The sequence below is a fragment of the Puntigrus tetrazona genome, chromosome 7 (genome assembly GCF_018831695.1).
Source record: "Puntigrus tetrazona isolate hp1 chromosome 7, ASM1883169v1, whole genome shotgun sequence".
Lineage (NCBI taxonomy): Eukaryota > Metazoa > Chordata > Actinopteri > Cypriniformes > Cyprinidae > Puntigrus > Puntigrus tetrazona.
The window spans coordinates 3,662,906-3,679,209 of record NC_056705.1 but is presented as its reverse complement, the minus strand read 5'-3'; the positions used below and the strand labels follow the sequence as shown (position 1 = coordinate 3,679,209).

The window sequence follows — 16,304 nt, the reverse complement described above, 5'->3', positions numbered from 1 at the left end:
AGTGTTATTAAAAATGTCTGTTTTATTCAAATGTACGATGTGAGCTTTAAAGCGTTTGTTATAAAATCAGGCATACAAACAGTGGTCTTCGGCAAGTGAGACGTAAATTGTGAATGAGTTAATAACACACACGTACATACACACAGTGTGTAAAAAGCAGAGGCACGGTCACATTATGAGTGGTTTATATAAAGTAACTCAGTCCACACCATCACTGTCTTGATATAAAAGCTTTAGGAAAAAATAGCATTTGATGACATTAGAATGTAGAACAGAATGAGGGACAAGTGAGGAATATTAATAGCCCATGACAAAAAAACCCATAATATAAAGTGTAACCTAAATGCCAATCTATGAGTAAAAACAGGTCAGTGACAACCTTAACACATCCATTGTCCACCTAAAGAGGGTCTTCCAATGACAGAGAAACGCAGCGATGAACAGTAAAATTCTGTCATCGGGCTTGTATGAACAGACTTTCTTCTGTGGAACACGAACAGGTCTCAGAACTTTTTTTGCCCATGTAATGGAAGTTAATGTCAACCAAACCTGCTATAGTTACAATCAATGCTTCAAAAGAGCTTTTGAGCGTTTGTGTGCGTGTTCCTCAGAAGAAAGAATGTCAAATTATCCCTTTAACTGATATACATTTCATGTTTCTAAATCAAAAGAAAATGACATTGTATGTAATGCATAGATATGACATTGAACCTTTTAAAATTACCCACTCTGCTTAAAACCAATTTTGTCGACAGAAACAGCATTTTAAACGAAGGTAAAATGAGCAGTGGTCATAAGCAATCAGTTGCTTCTCAGCGGTTCATCAACACTGGCTGAAAACATTCCAGTTGTCTTTCGAAGACCTAGACGACATTCTCATGAGCCGTTCAGTGACAGTTTTTACAGCTACACTGCTGCGAGGCATAAAACGAGAAACAGGACAGGACACGAGAGATCACACATCATCTCAAATCGAGTCCACGTCCAATTACAACTCCCTACGGTCTGCTGTAAAGAGGACCTCTTAAAATACATGACATGCAGGGCTCCAGGCCAAGCAGCTCTTTTAACATATGGTTTTAGTAATCATAGTCCTAAGTGTCAGGAGGAAAAAAAAAAAAAAAGATGAACTTCTTGAAAGTTCTGACAGTGTCATTCAGCACCATTATCTTAACTTTAATTGCATCCATTTTTTTTATATCTCACCAAGACCTTTAATCTCAATATCTGCTTTTCATGTCATGCTTTTTACATGACTGACTTCATTTTTTCATCATTATTTTTAGTATCGTAATTCTCATCATTCATATTTAGTTCAGTGTTAAATCACAATTATAAGATTGGAAAGTCAAAATGACAACATACCTTTTTCATAATTGTAACTTTTTCAAAGTGTAATGTCTATGACGTGCTATATAAACGTGTGTCTGCTCTGCCTTAATGCTCAATAACAGATATCATTCATTTGCCACATCTCATGCGTAATAATCCAAAACTATACAATCTTTACAAGCCCAAAATTAACTAATGAGAAAAATGCTTAGTAAAAGCATTGCATCTGATCAGGAATATTGAACAAAATGTGTTAAGTGGATCATTGTGTTGATTGCCAATCTCTCTCTCTCTCACACACACACACACACACACACACACACTCCAACCCCTCCCATTGGTATACACAACGTGCATATACTGTATATATAAACAAAGACACGTGTCCTTTCAGCAGAAACAAGTTAGTTAAAAATGTGCATGTGAAATTTCTGATGTGCATTTACAGTAGTAGGTCATTTGGCTGAGATGATGTGCTTGTGAACCTTGGGAAAACACCATAACGATACAGTAATTGGCCAACGTTTCATCTGTGCAGCTCCGACTGCAGAAAGACTGCAGATCATATTCCCAGAGTGTTTTTAGAAAGACAAGTGAGGCAGAGACGTGTCCATTTGAGTCCATCCATCTCTCCGTGGTCCACCCACTATCCTCAACCCTTTACTGTTTCTGTGTTTTTACAAACATTGATAAGCAGTCATCAGTTATTATGCTCAACCTCCATTACATTTTATCTGATCTTTTGTTTGGGTTGACCGCAAACATGCTAATTCCGAAGAACGTGAGAGATCATAAAACAAAAAGGAATATGTTGAAATATTTGATATACATATATATTACTTGAAGGTTAAATAAAAATACATCCCAGAAGAAAACCAAAAAAAGAAAAGAAAAGAAAAGAAGAAGCTCTAAACTGAAGTCTCAGACTGCAGTCGAAGAACAAATTTGTGTGACTTTGGGTCGATGAATTCTTCAGCAAGCTGAATATAAGGTATCTTTTTGGTAGTGACTACTAGGCTAAAGTCAATGCATTTGAGCAGAAAAACTGTCCCATCTTTCAGACCACTGGTAACTGAGGCTTCGCTGATAAGGGTCCACTGCCTGGCAAGCCAACGTTCCTTTCCATACTGTAGTGTAGGGCCTGCGGTCAGGTAACTCTCCAGAAATGCCTGAAAAACAAAAACACAAGAATTCCCAGCAATTCATTACAAAACAATAAGACAATGAGATATTGAGCAATCACACACCAAGAGCAATAACTATAAAGATATTAGCGTTCACACCAGCAGCAATATCACCTATTAGTTTTTTTTTTTACCAGTTTTCTCCAACAACTATTTTTTTATCATTCAAGTAAAGAGTGTGACAACGTCAACGTGCCAAATTCAAAAACAACAGACTAAGTAAAGAAAGTTTTCATATTATTTAGTGATAAAGCCAGTGGTCTCACCTTGGGGGTCATGTTGTTTGTGACGCAGAAAGCTAAGTGCTGCTGTATGCTCTCCATACTGTGGAGGTGCTGTTGTCTGGTGGTGCGGAGGTACTTCTGCAGCGCTCGGGCCATGGAAGGGAAGATGGCTTGAGCCGCTTCACGAGGGTCCATCACGTCACCGGGTGCCTTCTTCTGCTCCTCCTCTTGCATGCGACGAATGTGTGTGAAGGCCTCCTCCACGGCCACCACCAGCCTGAAAAAGGACAGGGTGTCATCACACAGTCTCAGGCTTCTCAAGTTCAGTTTCACAATCTGTTGTTGTCTAGAGTTGTTGGTGTCTTCTCAAGCCAATTTATAAACTGGGGAATGCAGCAGAAGTACGCTGTATTAAAAAGTAATGTACCATTTCTGAATTAAAATCCTACATTAAATTCTTTAGTGTAGTTCTCAAATCATTTTCATGATCATCAGTTCATCCAAAAATGAACATTCTGGCATTAATTAGGCTACACACTCTCATGTCGTTCCAAACCTGAATGACCTCCACTCATCTTTGGAACACTAAGATATTTTTGGTGAATTCTGAGAGATCTCTGACCTTCCCATGGACAGCAAGCATGCTTCTACAGTCAAGGTCCAGAAATGCACCACGGACAAAAAAATAAAAATAAAATACAATAATGACTTTATTCAACAATTTGTCTCCTCCGCATATTCGCTGAACGAAAACAACGTATGCTGTCCCATGTCGGCTGTGTCCTGTGGATACATGGCTATCATTCAGATCAAAGCATAAACAATGTAGACAACAAATTAGCCCAGCACTTCTGACACAGAACAGCAAACAGTGTTTACATTCAGTGGATATTTCCCAAAATGGCACTATAGAGCGAAGTGGAGGAGACAAATCGTTGAATATAGCTGGTGTTTTTGTTTTCTTTGCACAAAAAGCAATCTTACAGCTTCGTAAAATTACGGTAGAACCACTGATGGATTATTTTACAAATATCCATGAATCGTTTCAAGACCTTGACTATGGTAGTATACTTGGGAGGGTCAGGGAGCTTTCAAAATTCATCAATAATTAGGTCTTATGGGTGTGGAGAACATGAGGGTGAGTCATTAATGAACGAATTTTCAATTTTTAATGTTTGTGTGCGGTTCATACTTCTTCTTCCTGTTCTATTATGTGCTTGTGTACAGCAGGACAAAAACGTACTGCTCTGCTACCTTAAAATGCAGAATCACCAAACATACGAGAACCTCTGCACTAGAGACTAAGTGCTGCAATCTTTTGTCTGGTTTAATCACAATCACTATTAGAAATGAAAACATTTCTTGCTGAGAATCTATGCCAAATATCATAAGCTGACGCTATTTCTGTCTATCTTTTCATCGTTTATTCCTTATAAGTAAAATGATTTGGCAAATGTCTTTCTAAATCTATACGCCCGTGTTCTCTCACCTAGCCCTGCGTTTGCGGACACGTCTCTCATGCTCGGCCTCTTCGTAGTAGAGCTCGTTATGACTGGTGTCTCTCCGGCCGGCAGCAGCAGCAATCATCGCTCGAGACTGAGACTGGGCTATACCAGCAGCTGCATTATTCCCTCCTGGACCTGATCAAGATGGGACACACATGCGTTAAAACTGTTTAGTCAAGTGACCTTGACGGGGCTTTTTACATTGACAGTGTCAAAGCACCTTCACGGTGATGAACAAGAAAAAGATTGAAGAAGTGGAGACAACTTGAAAACTCAAGCGGTTGTCTGGCTGGTTGTTTTGGCTTGTAATGTACGGCCAGTTTTCTTGCCTGGCTACAAATCTTAGACATTTTCTCCTGTTTCTGTTTTCTAAAGTTTCAGTGCTTTCAAGATGCTATTGATTAACAAAACTGGTATAAATGATTTATTCACGGTTTAAATTTGTTCCACACAAATCTTTCGTTCTGCTTTCAAAGAAAAAAAGAGTTTTTGTGTACTTGTTAAAGGTTGAAAGAAATGCTACCAGAGAACTTCTTCCTTTGTATTCGACAGCAGAAATAAATAATGTGGATTTGGAATGACAGAAGGGTAAATAAAAATAACACAAGTTATAAAAACTACGTCTTCAAAATTCCTTCACCTTAGCCACTATTTTTACAATTTTCAAATCCAGCCTCTCTTGTGTCTAGGTGTCAAAAGTCTGTTCCCATATTCATCTATGGAAACTTCAAAGATTATATTTTGTGCATGTAATAAATATGCAGCTGGTTAATATGCAGCAGAATCTGTGTCTACCAGGAGCTGCTGTCAATGTGTGTTGATAGTAGGCTGGATGGTGAATAAGAGATGAGGGAGTTCAGATCCGTTACTTTATTCATCTCTGAAATTGAAGTAGGCAAGCTAAAAATATACTAAATATACTTAAGACCCATGCAAGAAAAACTCTGTTTATTTTTAAAAGCAAAAATGAATGGTTGTATACAACATTATTGTAATAAATTCAATAAGAATTCAAACAGATAAGAACACTCTGGAAAACCCGGTAAACAGCAAAATATAATAATAGAGGCTCTTTGGTACAGATGTGATGTCTTTTTCCCATGTCCTGCTTAAACTCTACCATCAAAACAGAGAGATTATTGGCTCAATGAAGCAGAAAGCATTTGCAAGATTGATGTGATGAGCCGTAAGGTGTCCAGGGAGTTCTTAAGACTGTTACACACCAAGCTGACAACAAAGAACCGCCAGCAATAAAATACCATGTGTCTGGGAAAAAACCCCAAACTGTCTATATCAGCAGGTGGCAGTAGTCTGTATTCATCATTCAAAGAGAGAAAGCGAAACTAGGACTTCAGACATACAAACCCTGAACAAAGCAGCATTTGCACACCTTTTGGAATAAGAACCATGTTGATTACTTTATTCAGACGGCCATGTTGTTATGAAAATATATGCAAATTTGTTGAGCAGTCAATCAGAGTGATCATCAACTGCTCAATGCCAATTCAAGCACGCTCGGTAGGCAAGAAGCCCCACAGGGGTCAGCAAAAAAACTGAGCTGACAAACCCTCTATGACAGCTGACTGTTGGCTTGGTATGTCATGGTCTTTATCAGATGCCAGGGTGGAGTTTCACTAAATGCCTCCTACCATGAACAACCCTGCAAACTATCGACGACCCAACCATTTCTAATTCAGGACAGAGTGGAATTGTTTGGGGGCATGCTGGAATGTGTATCTGGTCAAGTACAAGACAGGCAGGAAGACATACAGATCAAAGTCTACAAGAAGTGTGGAAAAGTGTATGCAGTGAAATGTTCTGGACATCACACAAAAATAAATGTTTTTGCATTTTCAGAGGAAACCCGTAAGAAGGCATCTAAAAACATAGCAGCTAAATTACACAAAGAAGAACAGGCCATGCTACAGTGAAAAATTATTCAGCACATATGTTTGATTGAACCATCAAGTATACATAATCAAAATGTTTATTTGGTATTTAACAGGACAAACTGGCTTTTGGCTACTGAAAACAATAACTATATATATATATATATATATATATATATATATATATATATATATATATATACACACACACACACACACACACACACACATACACACGCGTATGGGTGACTATGGAAACTTTTTTGCCCAAGTATGAAGGTAAACGCATCGATTACAAACACTAACTTAATTATATGTATGACTCACAGAGTATGAAATTTAAAAATGTCAAAATGTTTAAGCTGTTACGATGTTAAGTTCATCTAAACATCCAGCTGTAGAGGTGCACACATGTATATACTCACTCATGCTATTGGTGACTCCTTACAATAGCTTATCTGAAAACTGGGGGTCTGAAGTAACTATTATGCATTCTGTGCAGTAATATATGAAATATATGACTTCACTGGTGCAGACAAACAAATAAAAATATGAACAAAATTCTTCCAAAACTTCCGCTTTTGTGCCCAAAAACATGTGCTCATTCGTCAGGGATTACTGTGCAGTAACATGGTGTTCAGGGCCAAAATAAAGGGACAATACCGTTTAATGATCTACTTACTTTCCAAAAGGTAAGCTTTCATTTTCATTTTAAAGACTTTTAGATAGGGACACAAAACCAGAGAAGATCAATGTTAACGACAGCGTGATCGTCAAAGAATTTATCACAACATCTCTTTAGTACAACTGATACGGTCATGTCAAAGTCAAATGAACAGGAAAATCATTTGAGAGGAATAAACACATTTCTAAGAGAATTCCTGTATGTTCTAGTGGTTATAAACTCACCATCCACATTGTAGACTTTAAGGCCTGCCAGGTGTTTTGCGGCCCGGGACTTGGAAGCTGTTAGCATGGCAGGGTTATGGACAGGGAAGTCTTTGTAGTAGTTCTCCAGGATAACCACTGCTGCCCTCTGGATGCTACACATAGAAAAGTCCAGAAGAAGAAGTCAAGTCACTTATTTATATAGTGCTTTATACAATACTGATGGTTTTAAAGCAGCTTTACAGGAATAAACAGGGCAATACAGATTCAATGATGCAAACAGAGATCGTTTTGGCTGTTAAGCCGGTAAAAAAAACTTCAATCTTTGACTGTGTTAAGTTTAGTGTTGATTCAGATTTGTTCAATAAACAAATAATAGTGTGCCGTTAATAGTGGCTTTATATTATCAAAATGATTTTGCATGATGCATTTTATGTTCCCATAGGGGAAAAGTTCATAACGCTACCTTGTTTATATGAAAATATATATTTATCCTCCAATAAGAATTAATCTTTTAAAGTGAACATCTAATCTTTTAAAGTGAACATCTAATCCATGTGCAAAACAACATCTAAATCTCTGGTTCAATGACTATGTCAGTGACGTTTATCCAGAGATCCAAGCAGTAATACTGTTGTGTTTTTAGGAAAAACCCCCACTGAGCTTTAATGTTACAAAATCACTGTCACCAGTTATAGCGGAGTACCCAAATAGTTTTCCTTTATAGTATTTTCTCTGATTTCTAGTTTTTTTTTTTTTTTAGTGTTGTTGAAAGTTTATTCAGATGTATTGTTGAGACTATTGGATCATATTTTGAGTTATAAAACACTTGATTACTCTTTAAATAAAATGTTTTTTTTTTAAAGTTTATTTAATAGTTTAATAGATTAATAAATAAAAAGTAATTTTATTTTATACATTCATAAATTTTATACATGATTCGATTCTTTAGGGTCTAAACATCTTAATAAAAAAAAACACCCTTTTTACTTTGACCGAAACTGTCCAGAGCGAAGCGCTTTGGTGCACGTCCCTTTAAATGCTACTGCTCACCCGTCTCTCTCTTCCATCCTCATGAGACTGTAAACTTCAGCCACATTCATCGTACAAATTACTATCTAGTTTTATTAGGAAACACAATTTGCAAAGATTTATAAAAAAAAAGTAACCTTAATCCACTGTGTCTTCAGCGGCTCAGAAATTGAGAGTACAAGACAACTTCTATATTCATTATAACATCTAACAACAAATCACCTCAATCATTTAAGATCATTCCTGTTTCAACGCTAAGGCAGAGGTAGACAATTAAAATTCGCTAATGCCTAGTAAAACACCAATGTCTGTCAACATATGTGGGAGGGGCCTGGGTGACATCACACAGCCAAGAACCTGAGAACGGCCTAATCTGAGAAAAGGGATTGATTATGATTTTTTAGGCATTTAAAAATCCTAAAATCCATTTCAGCAAACTTCTTATTTATAAAATCCTTAAAGATTTGTGCACACACTGCCAAGACACTTTTCAGTTCACAACTAGATATATAATATAAAAGTGAATTAAATATCCGATAACGCCTTTAATAAAACCTGCATAAAATATGTTATATTAAAAACTGTATTCATCCAAATAAGCTAAACACAGTGGTTATATAGTGTTTTTTTTTACAGGAATTAAGTTTAAGCTACGCATGAGATAAAAATAGGACTGTATTCCTATTTTAAAAAAAGAACAGCATAAATGAACCCATCGTTATGAGTTAAATGAAAATAACCCATGCGTGGGTTTATCCATATTTGACTTTCATCTGTGGCATGCAAAACAACCCAAATCGGGTTACTTTCAACCCAGTGCTTTTTAGAGCGTAATAATACATGTTTGAGTTTTGCTGCTGTGGGTCATTCAAAAAAATTGGTCAAACAAAACTGTAGAAGTTAAACAAATGCAATGCTGCTTCACTGGAAATCATGTGTGCTTTGGGTTTATGCCAGAGGGAAACACGGCAATACAGTGTGGTTCATGTCTCCTAGACAGAAGAGAAAATGACACACTTGGCCTTAAATCAGGATAACAGACTCCACCAGCTGCTAAGTGTGAGTGTGTTTGGGTCACTCAACACTGCCACAATTATACTAGAGCCAGATGCCTCAGCCAGAAGCTTGTGTGATTTGTTAAGCCATGCTAACCTGATTGTAGTGAGCCGGTGCTTGATCACGGCATGTGCTTCCTATTTACATGCATGCTACAGACGCTCTACTGTCCACCCTGAGGATGAGCAGACACCTCACCACACAATAGACACTCAGAAGATGAGAAAATAAAAGGGAGAGGTGGCCTAGTTCTTTTAAGGAACAGGTTTTTGTGCCATTGGCACTTGCTGAGAGTTTTTTTGCAGCTGATCTGAGACTAGGGTTACAATGATTTCAGGATGTAGCATGAATATAAACAAGCCAATGGGTGTGTAAGAACATGACAGCATCTACGCCAGACGACTAACAAGAGACACAGATGCCTGAGCTCCTGCTCTTATAATGGTGACAAAGTAGGGCAGAACAGAAACAACAGGAAGAGCATCCATTTAATAACATTAGAGGGAAAAGGAAAGGATGTGTCTGATTGGTGTATTTGGCATAGATGTATAGAGGTGGAAATGATTAGCTGTAATATTCGCAGACGAAAACAAGATGAGAATATGAAAAGAAATAGAGACAAAAAAACCCCCAAAAACTAAATGTAAAGCAGAAAATAAATGTTTTAACAATCTATCGAGAATAAAGTGCATTGAATACACGTCCATATGGTTTTGGAATTATCAGGTCATACTAATAGTTCTGGGCTTGCTGTAGTATGAGCTTGAACACTCGCACGGCAGTGAGCTTTCTACGGTCACCGTCTCTTTCACCGACTTTCTAAAAACAGTCCTTGTCAGATTTTACAAATTTGCCATGTGACCATGTCTTAAAGCTCTTACTGAACACACACACACATATTACAAAAACTAACAGATATATTCTAAAAATCCAAATCTATAGAAGTATATGGGTAGAAAAAAATGAAAATGTAAAATGCAAAATGTCAGTGCAATATGTAAAATTGCATATTTTTCCATATGTGCAACATGTAATGCAAAATAAATTTCCTACACTATTTTTAACAAGTAAATTTAAGACATATTTTAATGGTAACTGTAACAGTTACTCTTAAAAAGCAGTTTTTCCTAAATTAGAATTACTTTTTTAAATCACAATACCACATAATAATTGTAGCAAAATGCAGTGAGAATTTGAATGAATTAAAATTTTAAATTGCATTTACAATAAATACTCATGATAAATGTAGTTTAAGTAGAAAATATAAATCATACAATAGAATTTTCAGTTTGAATTTGCACTGAACATCGCACTCATGTTTGGGAATTTCACAAATCCATTTTGCATACAACATTTCAAAACTAATTTTTCCCAACTACAATAATGTAGCAGTTAGTTGACAGTGTTCTGACCTGAGTTGACCCAAGTTATAGTGTTTTATGGTTCCATCCGTGGAGCGTGTGACACAGAGAGAAAAGAAGGGCTGTAACTGTCTGAGCTCCAGCAGCACGATGGCCAGGTAGTGGATAAAGAGCAGAGCATCCACTAGTGAAACCGCATATTGCACAATCCCTTGGTAGTCCTCATCCTGGAATAGATAGAAAGACCGTCAGTGACTGTTACATAAAGTACGCTGGTACTAATAACACTACTGGAAATGTTTTCCGTGATATGTTGGCCTTTTTAAACTAGGACTCAGACATAGATGCAGTATTTTTACAGAATGGGCCATGCTAGTTAGCATAATATTTTTAGTGCTGGTGCAGTTCAGCAAAAGTACACTTCAGTTTTTATATGTAAAAGCATCTACACCGCATGTCTTTGTTTAGCCAGGTGATTGTTTTTATTATTTAAACTTCCTCATCTCCTTATATTTAAAGCTCATCTCTGACAGTTTTATATATAAAAATGTAAAGTGATGGAGCAACAGGATTAAAGACAATATATCTACTGCAATTTAAAACCAATGATAAATGTGCAAGTATGCCTTATTTTAAACAAACTTAAATTTGGTGCAATTTGTTGTTAGACAAACCTTAACCTTAACTTAATCTAGATTTAAGGTTAATCCTCATTATTGCAATTCACATTTAGTCACAGATATGACTCAGAAGTGTTAGGGTTAGTCTGTACACTAAAAACAGACACTTTTGAGACAGTTTGAAACGGCACACTTTTTTGGTTTAACCCAAAATTTAATTTAAATGTAGTTCTAAACCTGTATGCATGTGGAATAAATAAGTAAATATTTCAAAACTTTAAGTATTTAAGCATAGTGTTGTTTTCGGACACCACTTACTCTGTATGGACAAAACCTCTAAATTAAAACATTCTCCAAAAAAGGTTAATAAAGGAGGATGTAACATTTACAGGATTTCTGATAGGCACACTTTTAGCCTCACCTGTGAGTCCAGGATGCGTACTCCATAAAACAGCCAATAGGAAAGCACAAACAGTAGCACCAATGTGGCTAGTAAGGCTCGAAAGACGAGGATTCTAGGCAAACCAGCCCTGGGTGGCCTGAAGAACAGAGCCCACACCGCCAACAATAAAATCAGCAGTTTAAATGCCACAGATATAAAGAGACCTTCACAGGCCGTTCCACAGGCTCTCAGTCTGTCAGGCCAGAGGAGGTGAGGCAGGATAAGAAAGGCAAGTGGAGTCAGAAAAACCACGAGTCCCAGGACGACAGACAGGGCCACATTGAGATAACGTTTGCAGTCCAGGCCCACGCTGTCATCGAGGTCTTTGCTGATGCGAACAATGTCCTCCTGAGATAGTGAGTGTTCTGAGGTGCCAGTGACAGCTGTCGTAGTCTCCCCCCAGTTATCATCCTGGAAAGAGAGAGGGATGAGGGAAATACAGAGAGATTAGACTCAAGTCTAATGAATAGATCGGCATCATTAGCACAGGACGTGACAGAAAAAAGCAAATGTACATCTGCCCAAAATACCATTTCCAGTCATTTTAGCATACTTTTTATTAAGCTTAAGTTGATAAATATCTACCTCTCGGAGCATTAAAAAAGTATCTGGTTCTGTCAATATCTGATGCAACATAATGGCAGAAATGCTGGTGAAGTGACTCTCAAAGCGGTTCAAGATTGGTACTGTCACACAAACATGCAGCAGTCTTTTTGTGCTTTAGTATTCACGGATACTAGCTTATTTTAAGATTTAAACTTGATTACTTGCTTTTTTAATTTATTAATACAAATTTTGTTGAATTCTTTGAAATATTTAAAAGATATCATTAAAAGAACGATTTAACTATTATGAAACGAACAAGATAAAAGCACTACAAAAATCTAACGTTTAGATGCAAAACTATTGACATAATGTAACAGAAACGTGTTCTAGTTTAGCTGCTGGATCATATCTTTGTTTATTTTTCTTCCTCGCCGAGTATCATACAAACAGCATACATTTACGAGATCACATCAGCACACGCTGAACCCAGAAAGAGTCACTGAAGCATTCAGCGCCTCAGGCTAAAGTGATACGTGGTGAATATGCGTGCAAGGGAAACTAGGAATGCTTGTTTGTGTATTCAAATACGCTCTGAGAGATCTAAATTAGCATGTTTCTTTAATTAGTCTGAGGAGAGTGATGTAATTAAAAATGAATGATATGAAATTCATAGCTATGTAGCACATTCCAGGGCCCAGGTTATGGTGGGGTCCCTCTCTGACCACTATAGCGGACAAAGGTTTGCCACATGTTCATTGGATCTGCAGCAAACTGCAAACTGTCCAACGTCATCAGATAAAGATGTCAGGACAACAGCCAGATACCCCCTAAAGGGCAAGAAAAAGACTGGACAATTAAAAAGCCAGGGAAAGATAGCACTTCACATTGGACAAAATGCAGTTTCTGCCCTTCACCCACCAACAGACTGATTCCTAAGGTTTTGGCCTGTGACCGCTATAAAAATTCTTCTGGACCTTTGGATGCAGCAGAAGTGTGTGAAGCGAAAAGATCCATCCAAATCCATTCATAAGTATGTTCTCAAATCTTACAGTAAACTGAAGCAAACTACAGCACACACCTTATACTTATTCAGCAAAACAAGTATCTCAGTGACGGCATTGTGTAGTGCAACATCTAACTCAGCTGTTGAAGGACAAATGAATCCATGCATGACAGTTCAATCTCCTTCCATCATGTTTGGACTGGTTTGGATTCTGGTTGTGTTCTGGTAAGTGACAAATGCACCGCTAAAACTTTAGCGACACTTTTCTAACTGTGTTTGGACTACGCAAATAAGTTCCACAGGAAGAAAGAAGGGTGGGCCGCACCATATCCCCCTTCGGAAAAAGGTACCCTTCCAAAGGACACTCCTTGTTCTGAGAGTCTGGTTCTGCAAAGGTTCTAAGTCTCCGTGTCCAGTGAGACACTAACAGGGCATTCTACACATGATCTGAGTACATTACTTCGACCCCTAGGTTGGCGAAAGCAAAGTTCACTATAGCTAAGTAAGAGAATAACAGTGAAATACAGTAAAAACTATTAAACATCTAATCAGTTTAACATTATCTTTATATATTTTTTTCATTTATCTAGTATAGAGCTTAAAAAGATGTATAACAGTAGAATGAAATGCATTCCATAGCCTGATATAAATTTGATGGGCTGATAAAAAAAAAAATAAAAAATGTAGGTATCAGCTCTAGAGGAAGCATACAAATACTAAGAAGCTCAAGGCAGATCCCTGAGGGACACAAAGGCAGATCTGCTTTCAGGATAACAAACTGGGAAGTTCTGTGGATGAAATCCTTGAATGAGAGATGCAGGAATTTGGTGCATTGCTCACAGTGCATGGGTATTTTCTTGAGGTTAGCCGTTGATTGTACATTGGTTATATACTCATTATTTAGATGCATCGTGGGATTGAATGAGTGCACTTGACAATAACTAGTGTTGTTGTATGAAGCAGGATTCCATAAAAGGATGAAGTGATATGGAAAGATAAGATATGGGGAGGGAGAAAGTGTGCCAGGCTTGAGACATTTGAGATAAAATGTGTATTAATATAACATCTATAACTAGAGTACTGTAACACAAAGACATGCATTAAATGATTGGATACCTTGGAGAGGAAACTATATAGTGCATCTGGGGTTGAGAGACACATTAACATGGTTTCCACAAGAACCTGACTGAGCATATGGACTGAAAGCATTAAAGCTTTGCAGAACAATATTTCAGTTTTGGTCTGCTGGCCAAGATTTGCAAAGACCTGTCTGTTGTATTTCAAAAGCAATGTTGACTTTTAAGAAGAAATACACAGTAGTCTATAATTTATATCCTAGATAGTATTTTATATAAATACTATAATAATGTATGTATATAAACATTTTATCTACATTTGCAAGTCCGATATTGTATGGGAAGACTAAGAGACTGAATCTACACATTGTTCTAAGTATGATTTTATCTTACTGGCACAAGTTTTCACTTATGACGTGCAGGATTATACCAATAAAAGAACAGAGTAGGGGCAACGACACAGCCTTTTTTGACCCCGGTGGTAACTAATGCAAAGTTTCATCACAACCAGTCATTAAGCCAGTCTCCAAACATACAAAGGTCCTATCAGAGCTGAAACTGTGCACTCATTGGCCATTATTCAGTTACTCATTCAAATGTCTCATTCGTACTGTTTGGAAAAAATGGTAAAATGGTGATATCTGAGTAAATTAGCAATTTGCTTAATTTTGTATTTATTCGTTTGGAAGTAATAATAAAGACGTCAGTAGGTTTTGTTCAAAAGAGTTGGAGTTGTGCATGTTTTTATGCTTTCTGTATGTTTAAATGAACGTATTTTAATTCAATATATATTCTATTGTAATTTTACAATATTGAAAAAGTACACGCTGCTTGATGTTTATGTTGTCATTCACAGAAAAACATATAAATCACTTATATAGCAACAAAAGTATGACTGTAGCACTGACCCCATTCCTATACTGCAGTTCTAAAGTGTACAGATGCTCTAAGCATACAGAATAACATCAGGCCTACACAAGGGATGTGATGAACCTCGATCTGTTTAGGCTTTTTGTTTGAAGCTTTGTTCAGAGGTGCACTTTAGAGGCATATAAGAGGGAGAGAGAGAGAGAGAGAGAGAGAGAGAGAGAGAGAATATAGATGCTCTCAGATGGAAAGATATTGACTTATATATAGCAAAAAAAAAAAAAGAAAAATAAGCTCAGTCTATTTCCACACAAAATTGTGAATTTAATAAAGTCATATAATAAAGTAATAGTAATACCATTACTTATGTCACAACCAAATGAGAACAAAAAGCTATGCAATTAGTCCTCCACGACTTTAAGCAGTTTCACAGACGCAATAGACTATAGTGTTCTTACAGTTCTGCATCTCGCAACTTTATAATATAACACTAGAAATTGCCTGACAAAACACACTTAACAGTGGCTAACTAGTGACTAGTCGAGAAATTTCGTAGCAGGCACCTGGACAAGAAACTGTCATTTTCTTCTGAGATTAGAGCTACATGCCAGTAGTTGTCCTACCTGATGAGGTTGTGCAGGCAGCGATCGGCGCTGTTCTGAACGTTCGCTGTTTAATGCCAGTTCTTCCATACTGATCTCAGCTTGCCTTGGTTCTGCCATTACAATGGAACTTATATTTGGAACTGTGTTTTTTCTTACTTTCTGAGGCAGGAAGTAAGGCAAACACTCAGAATCCGGTCACCATTCACTGACTAGCTTTTGACTTATTACAAAAAATGATCCATCATGCAATCTAATCTGTTTCATGCCCATGTGCTGAGGTTAAATAAAAGGCTTAGGAAGAGTCCAAGAGATGAGGGAGGGCATGTCACATGTGATATTCAAGGAGAGGAAAGAGAAGGAAGGAGGAGGGAATAAACAATTCTACTCACCAGGGAGAGATGGCAAACAACATAATCGTCCAATTAGGGGCTGTGTAGATGCCCGTTTTAATACTTCTAGTTACAATCAACTTTCTCTTATAAAATATAGCTTGCAAGCCTTGTTGATGTTTAGACAACATCCCTATATCTCTCTGTTTATCACTTACTGTTGTCTGTTATGTTCCTTTCAATTTCTTCAGAGTCATTTTATTTCTCACACATATCATATTACTAATATTACGTACTTTTTTAGTCTGCAGGCTTGGACGACAAAGTGTGTTTTTGAATGAGCAA

General features: G+C 37.2%; 1 protein-coding gene across 1 annotated transcript in view; it reads right to left on the bottom strand.

Annotated features, from left to right (window-relative positions):
• Positions 1-16,304, bottom strand: part of LOC122349319 (vang-like protein 1) — a 35,559-nt gene continuing 19,255 nt past the window's right edge. Inside the window, exons 4-9 of the mRNA XM_043245311.1 lie at positions 11,513-11,944; positions 10,523-10,698; positions 7,044-7,177; positions 4,230-4,380; positions 2,783-3,017; positions 1-2,501 (exon numbers count right to left, since the gene is read on the bottom strand). Coding sequence (XP_043101246.1) covers positions 2,241-2,501; positions 2,783-3,017; positions 4,230-4,380; positions 7,044-7,177; positions 10,523-10,698; positions 11,513-11,944 — 1,389 coding nt within the window. The 3' untranslated portion in view covers positions 1-2,240. The remainder of the gene's footprint in view (positions 2,502-2,782; positions 3,018-4,229; positions 4,381-7,043; positions 7,178-10,522; positions 10,699-11,512; positions 11,945-16,304) is intronic.